The 16,213-nt window shown below is 46.5% G+C and overlaps 2 protein-coding genes across 2 annotated transcripts; both read left to right on the top strand.

Annotated features, from left to right (window-relative positions):
- Positions 1–404: 404 nt before the first annotated feature.
- On the top strand, positions 405–4,049 carry LOC127772547 (uncharacterized). Its single transcript, XM_052298481.1, has 3 exons — positions 405–931; positions 1,060–1,523; positions 3,421–4,049. Exons 1-3 carry the CDS (start codon positions 755–757, stop codon positions 3,887–3,889), a joined length of 1,110 nt encoding a protein of 369 aa, XP_052154441.1. The 5' UTR covers positions 405–754; the 3' UTR covers positions 3,890–4,049.
- Positions 4,050–12,238: 8,189 nt separating this feature from the next.
- LOC127774730 (phenylalanine ammonia-lyase-like) lies at positions 12,239–14,733 on the top strand. The gene has a single exon (XM_052301013.1). It carries the CDS (start codon positions 12,352–12,354, stop codon positions 14,500–14,502), a length of 2,151 nt encoding a protein of 716 aa, XP_052156973.1. The 5' UTR covers positions 12,239–12,351; the 3' UTR covers positions 14,503–14,733.
- The last annotated feature ends 1,480 nt before the right edge of the window (positions 14,734–16,213 follow it).

Below are 16,213 nucleotides of genomic sequence, written 5' to 3'. Positions count from 1 at the left end.
ATTTATATGCGATTTTCGTAGAACAAAAATACGTAGATAATAATTCTAGATGATCATCTAAGTTAATTCTAAGATTTGAACACCGATAGGTGATGGCTAGAGTCTTGGATTTTAACCCTCTGCGTTTTGACAACCAATATATATAAGTGCCCTTTCAAACCCAACTTTAGGCTTATTCGGTTTAAAGAAATTTTAACATATAGGAATAGGACAAATGGAGAAATAGAAATGCATGTACACATCAATCCATAGGAATTTTTCAAACGGTTTGAGTGAATGAAAAATTCCCTACGTTCTCTCTCTACATCTAGTAGGAAAGGGAAACTATCTTTACTTTTTCTTTACTCGCATTCTTACGAACCAAATGACATACATAAAAATTACTTCATCCGTTTCACAATGACTTACATTGTGAAACGGAGGGAGTAATTCTTATGAATCCAAATCTTTGTTTTCCCCGGTAGCGCGTCCCCCGTGGCGCCTTGGCCTACATATAATGCCACTGAACCTCCACTTCACACCAACCAACCCCCACCCATCGCTCTCTCCCCTCTCCCCCTCTCTGCAGCTTCTCTGGTCCGAACTATCCCTACAAAGGAGCCACACGCATAGCTCGCCCCGTTTCTGCTCTACAAGCCTATTATAGCACTGACATGTAGTGTGTGTCGTTGCATCGCAACCCCCGCTCCTGAATTCTCTCACTCTCTCTGCTCCTCCCGTTTCCTGGACCTCGTCGTCGTCGTTGTGCGGGCCGATGGGGAACCCGCCGGAGCTGTACTACAGGATCCTCAACATCTCCAGGGACACGTCGCCGAAGCAGATCAGGGCGGCGTACAAGACGCTGGTCCGGCAATGGCACCCCGACAAGCACCCGCCCTCCTCCAAGAACGAGGCTGAGGCCCGCTTCAAGGCCATCACCGAGGCCTACGAGGTCAGACATGCCAATTCCTCCTCCTCCTCCTCTCTTTCCATGGTCGATCTCGAGTTCTCGACGCGACGGCGACGGCGATGGCGATGGCGATGATGACACGGTGGCGGTGTTGTGCTTTTTCGTTGCAGGCGCTCCTGGACCAGCAGGAGAACAGGGCGGCGTTCGGGGCGCGGGGCAACGTCGACGCCGTCGACGAGAAGGGAGATAGGACTGCTGCCGCCGCCGGCGGCGGCGGCGGCGGCGCCACCACTACCGGCGGAGTCGGCGGCGACGGGCGTGCGCCGTCGTCGGCAATGCCGCGGGCGCAGGGCGCCGAGAAGAAGAAGGCGCCCTCGGCGGCGGCGCCGCCGCCGACGAGGACCGCGCCGTGCGGCACGCCGGCGAGGGAGTTCAAGAAGCCGGTGCTGTACAGCTCGACGGGCCTCGGCGAGGCCGCAGGCGGCGGGCGGCGGCGCGCCTTCGCCGAGTTCTCGAGCTGCGTCGTGCGCAAGGCGCCGCCGCTGGAGCGCAGGGTGGAGTGCACCCTCGAGGAGCTCTGCAGCGGGTGCAAGAAGGAGGTGAAGTACACCCGCGACGTCGTCGCCAAGAACGGGTAAGTTGAGCTGTCGCTAGTACCTGCCTGCCTCTGCTACCTGCTAGGAATGGCATGCAGCTGATCGATCGATCGATCGATCGATCGCGCGTCTCGCATCGCATGCAACAAATACATGGAAACAATGTTCATATGCGCCCAGTTTTTAACTCATTCGCGACAGCATCATTGCGGCTTCATTGATCACTCGAAATCCATAATTCATTACTTGACATATACAGATGACAGATTGTTTTCTGCTTGTAATATGTCTTACTACTGACATGGTATTATCATGCATGCGTGTCTGCATTTAGAAAGGAGATTTAGTTTTAGTGGTAAGCTTTTTTCAGCGTGGAAATGGAATTTTCATTCTGAGTCTGACAATGCTAGTGTTAAGTACTCGAGGGCCTACTTTTGAAAATAAATAAGAAGGATCATACTGCGTTTGAAACCTTAGCCTAGGCGCCCCTTCATAAAAATGAAAAAGAAAAATCTTCAGGCTAGGCAAACAGAACTGTTACTGTGATACCAAATGCATTTTTAATTAGGCCAACTATGTGCTGTACTTCTAGGAAATTAAGTAAGTTGTCAACAATCCATCTCCTAGCTCATTAAGTGAAACTGTTTTAACATCGTTAGTACAGCAATCTTTCAGGTGAGTTTTTTTTCTTCCTTTTTTCCAGCCAACCAGTACAGGCTGCATTTATCACTAGAATATTTAGCTTTTCCTTTAGAGCAGACATGAAATCTTCACTCATGCGTCCTTTGCTGTCTGCCCTCCTCTCCCGTCCTTGTATGTGCATATACATCTACCTAGCATTATATTGCAGCTGCCCTATTATTGCAAGAAAAGATTATCTAGACCTAACACCATCAACAAGGCATGCAATTGGAGAAAGAAAATTCCTTAGCAGTTAGTAGGGATTAGGCCCTTATCTTGAGTAGACAATTCTTAGGCCTCATGTTTGTTGGGGATGAAATGCCTCTCTTTTTGGAGGATATCACCTATCAAAAGTGGTCCTTGTGTTTGTGTGGCATTAGGATTAGGTGGTGTGTTATGTATTCTGCCTGCATGTGAGGTTTGCTGGTGTAGCAGGGATTGGAGACAGTGACTCTGCACTTCCTTTCAGCTTGGACTCTCCTCTCCTAGTTGTACCACTGATTGGACTGCCTGCTTACCGATAATTAAGCTCACGTATTTACACCACTGATCACTGATCATGCAACTACTGTACTAGCAACCAGGCTTGATATATTTTAGTACTTCCCTTTTTTTTTTCCGAGTGTGTGGCTCTCAGATGGAGTTAGTTCATCGTTATCCTAATCTGATTTCAATTCAAAATTGTTCAATTGATTGTTGGTTATATGCGTCTAGTATATGCAGAGGTAGATATAATATTTCCCTCTAATCATAAACATTTGTCGTTGATGGCAAAATTTGCTTAGTATTTACTACTCCCTCCGTTGTTTCATATTAAGCCGTTTTGACTTATTTTCCTAGTCAAACTTTTTAAAATTTAATCAAGTTTATAAGAAAAATTTACAACACCTATAACACCAAATTAGTTCAATTAAATGAAACGCATAATATATTTTGATAATATGTTTTTTAAAGTGCTATTATATTTTTTATAAATTTGATCAAACTTAAAAAATTTTGATTAGGAAAAAAGTCAAAACAACTTATAATATGAAACTAACGGAGGGATTACTACACCAGTTACAAAATATAATCATTTTTTTGCGTGTTTCTCAAAATATATCTGGGCGTATATTTTGGAATGAAGGCAGTAGATTTTGTAAACTTATTTTCATATGAACTTGATCTTTAAAACTTTAAAGGTTTGATCAAATTTTGTTGAAAACGTCAAATCTTTATATGTCTGACTTATGTAAACATATGTGCATTAATTAGGCTGGTTTCCAAGAAGGAGGAGACGAAGACGATCAGGGTGAAGCCGGGTTGGAAGAAGGGGATGAAGGTGACGTTCGATGGCATGGGCGACGAGCGGCCGGGCTGCCTCCCCGGCGACGCCGTGTTCACCATCTCGGAGAGGAAGCACAAGGTGTTCAAGAGGAAAGGCAACGACCTGGTGCTCAAGGCCGAGGTGCCGCTGGTGAGCGCGCTCACCGGCTGGTCCTTCTCCTTCCGGCTGATCGGCGGCGAGAAGATGAGCTTCACGTTCCGCGACGAGGTCATCTCCCCCGGCTACGAGAAGGTCGTCGCCGGCGAGGGCATGCCCGTCGCCGCCGCCGCCGACGGCGGTGAGAAGGCTGCCGCCGCGCGCGGCGACCTCCGGGTGAAGTTCGACGTCGTCTTTCCCAAGAACCTCACCGGCGAGCAGCGCGCCGGCCTCGCCAGCATCCTCAGAGCCTGTCCGTGATCGAACCACACGTATAGTAGTATACATTTTTACAAGTTGTTTTTTTGTTTCTACTCGTGTAGAAAATTTTGGTTTCATTTTTTGGTGTTGATATACTAGCGATGGATCGATCGATCGATCACCCTGCAGGTGAGTACATAAAGATCGCTGTCGCTGTACATATGAGTTTTGAGTATGAGATCTGAGCGACCGTTTTGACGCATATACGTATATAAATACGGGATGGTTGTTGCAGGAACAAGTATCCTCGCAATTATGTGTACGTTTTGGCGCCTTTGCTCTTCTTTCACATCGCTTCATTCATTCGTTTCGTTTTATCCGTAGCTTAGCTGCAGAGAGAGCTCCCTGCAGGCGTGCGGTCACGCCATATAGGCTATCTGATCGTGCGAGGCGAGGCCGTGGTGTATATAGTTGGCCAAAAGGCCCACAGCATGGAGATTTGATCTGGCTCAGGCACGGCTCGGCTGTTGTTGGGCCTTTGACTGAGCCTCTTCCTCGACATGACATGCTGACTTGGCACACGGTCCAACAATCAACACAACCACAGCCCGACATATCTGGCTCCCGCAGGCCATAGCTTGGTGGTAGCTGGTTCAAAGAGACGAAGGAGGCAAAATATACTTATTCAGCTATAAATAAGAGGCAAAATATACTTATTCAGCTATAAATAAGACACGTCACAACGAGATGAGAGATGCATAATATACTTATTCTAAGGATGAGCGTGATAGACTTATCATGCCTTCGGACTGGCAAAGCATGGCCCGATTATTGGGCCATAGGTATAGCCCATGGGCGGATATGACACGGCACAGCTTGTCGGTCGGGTCGTGCCTTGGTTGTGCCCAGTCCGGATCATGCCAGACAGTCCATTTGACCATCTATAGTGGTATATACAAAGATTGGTTATTTGCAAAAATGCAGAATTGATGACCAGGCACGTGATTTCAACCGAAGCAGCAAGTTCATGCAGTGCAGAGATAGCTAGAGGGGGCCATGGGCTGAGTGCAGAAAGAACCAATCAACTGGAGTTGTACGCGTTTTGCATTGTACCATCTTGTTTGCGTTGTACGAGATTGCAGCCTGCCTTTAAGCATACGCCAATGTAGATAGAACTGACAATTTACTAGCACATAATTAATTAAGTGTTAGCTTTTTTTAAAAAAAGATCAATATGATTTTCCTAAGCAACTTTTGTATAGAAAACTTTTACAAAAATATTACCGTTTAGCAGTTCAGAAAACATGCGCGAAAAAAAAAAGATGTGGAGCTAGGAACTCTCACTGCCAAACGCAGCCATAATAGGCCATGTTCGTCCTGGACTGGAGCTCCAGGGTACGTAGCACGGGCCGCATACATGCGAAAGAGCTAATTGGCGATCAGTCGCGCGCGCTTTCCCCCGCGCGACTGGACACGTGTCGTGCGCGGAGGGGTGGCTCACGGTGCCCGCGCGAGAGTTTTTTTTTCTTTTTCTGTTTTTTTTTCTCTTTCTGTTTTGGTTTTTCGGTTTCTCTTCCCCTTTTTTTCCGTTCCTTTCTGTTTTGGTTTTGCCCTTTTTTTCTCTTTCTTTTTCCGGTTTTATTAAGATGTATTTATGCAAAGTTTATATTTGTATATATACCAAATTTTGTATTTGTACATATACAAAGTTTGTATTCGTGTTTTTTCTCTTGATTTTTAATATATATATCTATACAAAGTTTGTATACGCATATGGAAAGTTTGTATACGTGTATGTAAAGTTTGTATACGCATATTCAAAGTTTGTATACACATATGCAAAGTTTGTATACATGTATATTTTTTATACGTCAATTTTTTGGTACACATAAAAATTATATATACGTAAATATATAAATACAAAGTTTATACTGTGTATACAGAGTATATATACACGTAGTAGTATTGTTGTGGGAGTAGTAAGTACTACCAGAGCGGCAGTAGTAGTAGGAGCAGTATGAGTAGGAGTAGTAGCAGTAGTACTACTAGAAGAGCAGTAGCAGCAGGAGTAGAGCGGACTGGCCGCGCGACCAGTCGCTCATTAGGGGCGCCCGCATACATGGTACCCAGTTAGCCATAACAAGTTATGTAGCCGTTGAACCATCGGCAGGCGGCCCGTGCATGCGTACCAGTACTTGACAACAACAACAACAAAAGAAAACGTTAAGAAGGCGTCGGCGACTTGGCGTCCGGTGCGTACTGCGTCACAGCGCGGGAGGAGGAGGCCACAGGCCACAGCCGAGGCGCCGAGCGAAACATCCGGTTTCCCGATCGATCACAACTTGGTGTTTACCCGGACCGTTGCGGAGAGGAGGAGCCTAGTGTTCCGCGGCCGTGTGCATAATACAGCGAGACAGACGGGCCGCGCGGGACACAAATTAGCTGAAGGGACCACCTATATATTTGTAGATAAATTTTCTACTAAAAATTTGACAGATGTAATTATAGTACAATCATAGTGTAATTACACTGTAACTTGTGCATGTAACTACAGTGTAACTTGTATGTAAGTTTCACGTAATTTTGAATTGTTAGATCTATTACGAGATTTGTTCTGGTGAGGAAGAAAAAAAATCACAGCACACACATATGTGAAAGGATTTGTTCCCACGACCTCTATTTTACTGAAATAACATGTTACCGAGAGATTCTTGAAAGTTACATACAAGTTATATTATAGTTACAGTGTAATTACATGCAAGTTATAGTGTAATTACACTACGATTATACTGTAATTACATCTGACAAATATTAGGGGGAGAAATTTGATGACAAATATATAGCAAAATCGTTAGCGGAAACCGCTTATTTGTGGGGAAGGATTCGAAATCACTCGGGTGAACGTAGACGTATCACTCTATAAACATGCAAAATCAAATTTTTAGTTTACAAGTTATAAAAAATAAAAAATAAATAAATATACCTTTGTTACAATTTGATAGAAGTTGAATTTAGACGTTCATATTTATATATATTTATATAGTGACATTACACATTAATATATTTTTGTCAATTTTTTTTAAAAAAAAATCATAATAACTTTGTTGACATGTAATAAATGGATGATGATCACCTATATAATTAAAAAAGTTATTTTTTATGTAACCCTCTTTTATGTAAGTATGTAATCAGGAGGTGCGAACACACCCTTAAAAGAGTTTTCCTCATTCGGGCCATGCATGGGCCAGGCGAGCGTAGGAGCAGTGACAGGAAGGTCGATTGGGCCGGCCATCTCCCGTGATGGGTTGATGGCGTGATGGGAACAGGGAACCACAAGCTGCCCGCCGCCGGTGTGACCGAGTTTGGTTGCGTGGAAGAGACTGCTGCAGGACGGCGCCTTGCTCCCTAGCTGTAACACCTTGCAGTGCAGGCTGTTGCACGCTTACATAGTTACATTGATCTTCTTCATGTGTTCCAGGTCTATTTCGCCGACCTAGTGTTCCTCGGTGTTTCTCATCGAAGTCGAGGGGGTGACTTCAGTTGTTAAGTCAGTAGTACTGTTTTTTAAATAGACGATGCCGTTAATTTTTGATAATTCATATAATATTTTTGAATAAAAAATATTAAATATGTGTTAAAAATCAATAGAATAGAAGTAGTCTTTAGGTGGTTTTTTAATAGTGGGGAAATCAGCAAAGAGAAAAACAACATCGGCCGAAAAGGGAATCAGAATCGGGGGCGGATCTAGCGTGGTGGTGGCGGGGTCTCGAGTCTCCACTATCGGGTGACGACTATGGGACCCCCACTAAATTTTTTTGCTATACGTAGATGGTAAGGGGATGTAGTTTTGTCTAGTTTCTTCGGACCCTCCTATTATTACTTCCTAGATCTGCCACTGATCAGAACAGCATAGGAAAAACTGGCTTTTTTCTGACAAATAATAAAGACATATAAGTGACAACTACAGCAGAAGAAACATATCCCCACAATATATGTTTCTCTAATCTATCTTATAATTCACTAGCTCATTTTACTTATCTCTCATCTTTACACTCTTACATTTTTACATCTCACATCACTCAACCCAGCACTCATGTATTCTTATATCTCGATACTGGTTACCTCGCATGTAAAAGCATCTCCAACAGCCTTTCTATCCCACTCTACAAGTCAAAAATTAGCAACTTTGGACAAAACAAATGCACTCTAATAGAATGGCCATCCCACTTGCCAAACATGGGCTCGAGCTGGGTAAATTTGGCCAGTCGTTGACTAGCCTTAGCTACTAGCCATTCATGAGCCCCACAATCTCTTTCCCCTCTCTTCCCACCATCCATACCATCCTCCTGCCTGTGCCCTCCCTCCATTCGCATGTGCCCACCGCGCCATTCATCCATTCACCCGTGCCCGCCGTCACCACGAGGAAAAAGGCGCGCCTCGGCTTCATCATCGCCATAGCCTCGCCATTGTCCGCCATCGCTCGCTTGCATCCTCCGCCACCGCCAGAAAGAAGGAATGCCTCGGCTTCGTCATCGTCGGGTCAACCGCCTCCGCCAGCAAGATGGGAGATGAGGCGGTCAAGCTTCTGCCGACGACATCCTCGCAATTACAGCAACAGCGGCTGCCTCAGTCAACGACATTGCGAGCAGAGTTGAGGGGGCGCAACTATGAGGGAGGGAGGGCGTGGTAGCGAGGGAGGGAGGATCGATGGCACACAACTGCCAAGGAGGATGAGGCCGGTGAGGAGTGGGTCCGCCCTTGCCTCATGCATACGGATTTGTCATCGCCTTGCATGCATCAGCGCATGGATCCATCGTTCGTCGTCACCTCACGTGCATGGATCGATCCGCGGTCGCCATCACCATCTGTCGTTCGTATCCATCCGTCTTGCCCCCCTCGCAGCCTCCACCGCTGTCGGGCCCACACGGATTCGCCCAAGCGATAGAGAAGAGGAGAGAAGGGACAAGGGGAGAGAGAAAGAGTGAGGATTGGGTGAAGAAGGGATGAAATAGTATAGAGGCTAACATGTGGGACCCATAGTTAGATTGGATAGTGTAATGGATAGGTTGTTGAAGTGAAATGCAAATTGGACTATCCATTTGATTTGACAAGCTGACCAAATAGATATTTGGATAGTGAGATTTGAGATGCTCTAACCACCCATGTCCTCTATTTTCATCCCCTTCCCCCACCTCCTCCTCTATGTCCTTTCCTTCTCGGCCGTTGATGTCCCTGAGCCTTCCCACCAGCTGCTGCCCTTCTCCTCATTGTCTGCTGCCCTAGAGGGACGGTGAAGAAATGGAGAAGAAGGTAAGAGGCTCTAACATGTTGGGCCCAGGTGGGTTCTACGCTAACTTAGTTGGGTACTTGGGTTGACTGTAATCAACTTGTCACGTCAGTCGAAATCGAGTGCCATAATATCCTGACTTCTTGGTATTCGGTATTGCAAGTTGAGAAATGCGTTATATCTGATATTACGGTTCAAGGATATGTTTTGAACTCGACGTCAGAATGAGAAACATAAACTGAACTTATTCCAGTGCGGTGGTGCCAGGCTTCCACGAAGCCCGGGCAGATCACAGCTCACGAGTTACAACTCACGAATAATGTCAAGAGGAGAGGAGTTCAACGGGGCAAAATACAAGACACAAGATGTCGTACATGACAACTTAGACAGACGTATAATATTCTTATGATATGCTAGCTGCTGCTCTCATAGGGCTTAACAGCTGAGCTTCATGAACTGAACATTCACTCTTACTCGCATGGGCCTTACGAGCATAAATTAATGCCCGTGGTGTGTACCGGTTTTTGTCACCTTCATGTTTATACTCGTATACACATCTACGGTCATGTTGGCATTTAACGATATGTGCAAGATCTTCTCATGGCCTCATGTAGCCAAAAGCATCGACTTGTTCTTCCCATGGCCTCACAGAGACCTCTTGATGTGGTCCATGGTAAAGCTTTCACTTTGGCTAGCTGTATAGTTTGTTCGCTCGTTTTTGTGGAGCATAATTTCGACACGATGGATGTAGGTTCAGCTCGTATGCAATAACTGAGCGAAGAAAAGGACAGGAGAAATTCAAATTTTGATAGGAAAAGGAGACATGAATACTTAACGGTGACATACAAAATTCATTCCGCATCGGTAAAGTTTCACAGATGTGATGAAGCTTAGCATTGTGGAATGTTGATGCAAATGGAATGGTGATTATGCGGCGATGAAAGAAACAAGAGCCATTTTAGCTTTCAGGCAATTGATATGTGCAAATGGTGATTTCAGTGTACAGCAAAAAATATCTCCTCATTTCTTACATATCACCTAAATAGTCATTCAAAATAAAAAAAATAGAATATTAATATGAAATATATCACTCAAAAACATGCAAGTTCATATGAAACTTGTAAAGTTGTAATAACAATAACAAATATAATTGTGAAGGTATGTTAATCATTTTTAGTTTAATTTGATCTTTTTTAACATGAAAAAAAATTGAATTTAGCTTTTTATGTTTATGAAATAATATATTTATATTAATATATATTATTTTATAATTATTTGAATGGCATACAACAAATAGGGAATGTTTGCCCAAGAAATGGAAATCCATCTCCCAGTGTAACGCCGAGTTTAGTTCCAAAATTTTTCTTCAAACTTCTAACTTTTTCATCACATCAAAACTTTCCTACGTACACGAACTTCCAACTTTTCCATCACATTGTTTCAATATCAATGAAACTTCTAATTTTGACGTGAACTAAACACACCCTAATATTGCTGATGACCAGACATAGGAACGCCCCAGGCTGACTGCAGAAGACTCAAATCAAGTCAGGGGAGACCAAGGACTTGACCAAACTCCTGTTCATACATTCCATGAAATCCACATGGCCGAATGTGAAATGACGATACCATGTGATGCTGCAATGGGACAATGCCAAAGGAGCCCAGTGGTGGAGCCAGCTGAGCTACTATACTAGCCACCGTACTGCCAACGTGCCAATGGCGGCTATAGAGTATGGAGAACGCAGTTGGTGGCAGGCTGACTACACTAATCCCTTAATTATTCCACCAAAACAGAAATTAAGCGGCAACTGTTTCGATTGCATATTGACCGGTAGTCTCCCGTCAGCCCAATAGTATTCCACTGTTTGAGGCCCCGTTGAAAAATTCAGCGAATTTCAATCTGAACCACCACGTTTCAAACTACGAATACCTGCAAATTGAAAAAAAAGTTGTCCCAACTACCGCAGCTCTGACCAGCTACTCCCTGAATCCTGAGAGAGAAAGCGAGAAGGTTAGGCAGGCCACCCTTTCGTTGCTTATCATCAGTCGACCGTTCCAAGAACCTGTAACCACCCCCCTTGTAAAGGAAAGGTTACTTCCTACCAGACATCCGGCAAGTTGGAATCAGTCTCGCTTAGAAAAATGCATGCAACGATAAGATATCTAGCAGCCATCGCATAAACAATGCCAATTGAACCCATCACTTTCCACATGCAAGAAATCTCGATTCTATTATTAACTCGACCCCAATTTTCTTTAGTCCGTTCTTCAGAACAGATTGTCAGTATGCTTCAAACTTGTTCTTTTCCGGTCCACGAGAAATTTTTACGGGAGTAGATTTTAATCCCTCGAGGGGACGTTCGCTCGTTGTTTGCATGCCATTCAAATAGTTATGAAAAAAATTAAAAACAATTGTAAAGATGCATTAACATGTGATATATCACTCCACAAATACAAGTTCAAATAATTGAACTTCCACATCTAGTAACGGAAAAAAAACAAATTTGACTCTAAATTTACGTTAACTAGCTGTAGTTAATTTTTTTCGTTGTGAGATGTATAAGTTTAATTTGAACTCGCATGTTTGTAGAGTGATATATCACATGTTAATACATCTTCTTAATTTTTTTTCAAATATTTTCATAATCATTTAAGTGCCATGCAAATAACAAGGAAACATCCCCTCAAAGGATCAGAATAGAATAGTTTCCCAAATTTTTAGTACTTGTTGCAGCTACAGAAAAAAAAAAAAGAATGACGAGCTGGTCACTGGTCAGCCGAGGAATGCGTCGCGCGGTCGTGAGCCCGGTGGTGGTGATCACCATTTCACCAACCCCACCCTGTGCCGCGCACCGCACCAACCACAGCTCCCGCGACCGGTGCTCGCGCCTTGCGGCCGCAAGCCCGCGACAACGGCGACCACGATACGAAATTTCCACGCGCGCTTGCCAATTGGCCCTCACAAATCGTCACGCACCTACTCCGCTACTGCCTACTCCTCGCGAGACGCGATGCGCGCACACACACACTCTCGCACCAACCACCACCACCGAGTTACCCAACCTTTCACCTATATAAACCCGGCCTCCCCCGCCATTTTCCTCCAAGAAGAGCAGCACACAATCCAGAGTGCCACACTACCCAGCTCTTCTTCTTCTTCTTCACAGCAGCAGCTAACCAAGAAGCCAAAGCTTCCATTGATCACTCGCTCTGCTCACATTCTGATACTGCAATGGAGTGCGAGAATGGCTACGTCGCCGCGGCCGCCGATGGTGGTCTCTGCATGGAGGTGCCCCGCGCCGACCCGCTCAACTGGGGGAAGGCGGCGGAGGAGATGTCCGGGAGCCACCTCGACGAGGTGAAGAGGATGGTGGCGGAGTACCGGCAGCCGGTGGTGAGGATCGAGGGCGCCAGCCTGAGGATCGCGCAGGTGGCGGCGGTTGCTGCCGGCGCCGGCGGCGAGGCCGCCGTGGTGGAGCTCGACGAGTCGGCGCGGGAGCGCGTCAAGGCCAGCAGCGACTGGGTGATGAACAGCATGGCGAACGGCACCGACAGCTACGGCGTCACCACTGGGTTCGGCGCCACGTCGCACCGGCGGACCAAGGAGGGCGGCGCGCTGCAGCGGGAGCTCATCAGGTTCCTCAACGCCGGCGCCTTCGGCACCGGCGCCGACGGCCACGTCCTCCCCGCGGGGGCCACGCGCGCGGCGATGCTCGTCCGGATCAACACCCTGCTGCAGGGCTACTCCGGCATCCGGTTCGAGATCCTCGAGGCGGTCGCCAAGCTGCTCAACGCCAACGTCACGCCGTGCCTGCCGCTCCGGGGCACGATCACCGCGTCGGGCGACCTCGTCCCGCTCTCCTACATCGCCGGGCTCGTCACCGGCAGGGAGAACTCCGTCGCGGTGGCGCCCGACGGCAGGAAGGTGAACGCCGCCGAGGCGTTCAAGATCGCCGGCATCCAGGGCGGCTTCTTCGAGCTGCAGCCCAAGGAAGGCCTCGCCATGGTGAACGGGACGGCCGTCGGCTCCGGCCTCGCCTCCACCGTGCTGTTCGAGGCCAACGTCCTCGCCATCCTCGCCGAGGTCCTCTCCGCCGTGTTCTGCGAGGTGATGAACGGCAAGCCGGAGTACACCGACCACCTCACCCACAAGCTGAAGCACCACCCGGGGCAGATCGAGGCGGCCGCCATCATGGAGCACATCCTGGAAGGCAGCTCGTACATGAAGGAGGCGAAGAGGCTCGGCGAGCTCGACCCGCTGATGAAGCCGAAGCAGGACAGGTACGCGCTCCGGACGTCGCCGCAGTGGCTCGGCCCCCAGATTGAGGTCATCCGCGCCGCCACCAAGTCGATCGAGCGCGAGATCAACTCCGTCAACGACAACCCGCTCATCGACGTCTCCCGCGGCAAGGCGCTGCACGGCGGCAACTTCCAGGGCACCCCCATCGGCGTGTCCATGGACAACACCCGCCTCGCCATCGCCGCCATCGGGAAGCTCATGTTCGCGCAGTTCTCCGAGCTGGTGAACGACTTCTACAACAATGGCCTGCCCTCCAACCTCTCCGGCGGCCGCAACCCGAGCTTGGACTACGGCTTCAAGGGCGCCGAGATCGCCATGGCGTCCTACTGCTCCGAGCTGCAGTTCTTGGGCAACCCGGTGACCAACCACGTCCAGAGCGCCGAGCAGCACAACCAGGACGTGAACTCGCTCGGCCTCATCTCCTCCAGGAAGACGGCCGAGGCCATCGACATCCTCAAGCTCATGTCCTCCACCTTCCTCGTCGCGCTCTGCCAGGCGATCGACCTGCGCCACATCGAGGAGAACGTCAAGGGCGCCGTCAAGACCTGCGTCATGACGGTCGCCAAGAAGACGCTGAGCACCAACTCCACCGGCGGCCTCCACGTCGCCCGCTTCTGCGAGAAGGACCTGCTCAGCGAGATCGACCGGGAGGCCGTGTTCGCGTACGCCGACGACCCGTGCAGCGCCAACTACCCGCTGATGAAGAAGCTCCGCAGCGTGCTCGTCGAGCGCGCGCTCGCCAACGGCGCCGCCGAGTTCGACGCGGAGACCTCCGTGCTCGCCAAGGTCGCGCAGTTCGAGGAGGAGCTCCGCGCGGCGCTGCCCCGGGCCGTCGAGGCCGCGCGCGCCGCCGTGGAGAGCGGCACGGCGGCGGCGCCCAACAGGATCGCCGAGTGCCGCTCGTACCCGCTCTACCGGTTCGTGCGCGAGGAGCTCGGCACCGCCTACCTCACCGGCGAGAAGACGCGGTCGCCCGGCGAGGAGCTCAACAAGGTGCTCGTCGCGATCAACCAGGGCAAGCACATCGACCCGCTGCTCGAGTGCCTCAAGGAGTGGAACGGCGCGCCACTGCCAATCTGCTGAACACTGGATTCATCAATGGCAGCAGAAATTTTTGGGGTGGAAGCGATGGTAGTACAATCCGAAGGTTGAAGATGATGTTTTCATATGACGATACTTTTTTTTTCTTTTTTTCTTTTACATTTCTTTGTTGTGATCGCAAAAGAATTCTTCGTGCCATGAGCACGCAAACATAGCTGTTTGCAAATTGTACAATGTTCAGAAATCGGATTAATAAGAATATGTTTTTTTCAAGTGTTTGAACTAACTTCGGTCTGTACATGAACCAGTCAAAAGTAGAAAAAAAATAAAGGAGAGAATTTCCAATTTATTCCCACTTTACATGTTTAAGATATTGCTAGACAGATCATTCAAATTCCTAACTTCAAAATTGGAATATGGAACATCCGCTTCAACTAGTTAAAATCTGAAATTTCCAGGTTTTGATAAGTTCCAGACATAATTTAACTTGAGTTTAATTTTCTGATTTGATACGACGTTTCCCAAAATTCTATGCCAACTATTAGTCAAAACTAAAAAGAAAACCCATGCGAAGTTGTAGGGAGTATAATCAACGGGACCTTGAACTTATTAAATTATTATCAACGAGCTCATTACTCAAGAGGGGATTGGAAGTTTAAAGGAGGAAGTTAGTGGATGGATTAGTCATGGGAGTTTTATTTTTACTCACAGTCCCTTATTTGGTACTACCTCCGTCAATATAACAACTTTTAGTCCTTAGAATTTATCCTAAAATATAACAATTTATCCAACAAGATTCTCTTCCTAACCAATCACAACCCTCCACTATTCATTTTTTCCACCTATCCCCACTACTTATCCAATCACAACCATTCACTATAAACTTCTACCTACTTTCTTAATAATCGTGTCCAACTCTAAAACTTCTTATATTATAGGACGGAGGAAGTAGTATATACTCCCTCCATTCCAAATTGATCTACATATTTCATAGGTATACTAATACCAAGAAAAGCTAATAACTCTCTCATACTATATTTACTTTAGCAATAAACTCAATGCATGCACCATCCCCAATATTTCTTAGCCAATAGCAAATCAAGATAGTGCATGTGGGTTATAAATACTTGTGTACATGGATGCATGCATCAATGTCCATTTACTCCAATGCACAAATAACGAATAGACTCTAATAAATGAACACAAATATGTAGATCATTTAGGAATAACCTAAAAAAAACTATATGTAGATCAATTTGGAATGGAGGATAGTCATATTTCATCTTGGCACAATGACCAAGGATAAATAATTTTACTTATCATTCATTTAAACATGCTACTAGTTATTCCTCATAAATAAGCGATTCATTAATATTTTCATTTCTCGATGCCCATGTAGCCAATCCTGTGTGGAAGAATAGAGAGTCACGCATTAAATCCAAGAAAGTCATTAAGATGATAGATGGTTGGATTGAAATATGCCTATCAAAAGTAAATTTTTCAGATTTGAAAACATACCTATCAAAAGTAGATGGAGGGAGTATGAGAAATTATGGGGGTATGGATGATAATTGAATTTTTAGTGATGATGTATGACTCAGAATTATCTCGTCATAGTTAGAAGGGGAATTCCCCCAATTACCCGTCCCTATACAAGTATTGAGAATGTGAATGTGGGGGTTTTCATTTAAACTACTTTTGCTAGTCCTTCATAAAACTTTCGCGTTCATAAACCAAACAATAGACTTAATAG

Source organism: Oryza glaberrima, chromosome 5 (assembly GCF_000147395.1).
Source record: "Oryza glaberrima chromosome 5, OglaRS2, whole genome shotgun sequence".
In the NCBI taxonomy this organism is placed as follows: domain Eukaryota; kingdom Viridiplantae; phylum Streptophyta; class Magnoliopsida; order Poales; family Poaceae; genus Oryza; species Oryza glaberrima.
The sequence above is the reverse complement of the archived record's forward strand: the minus strand, read 5'-3'. Positions and strand labels throughout refer to the sequence as shown.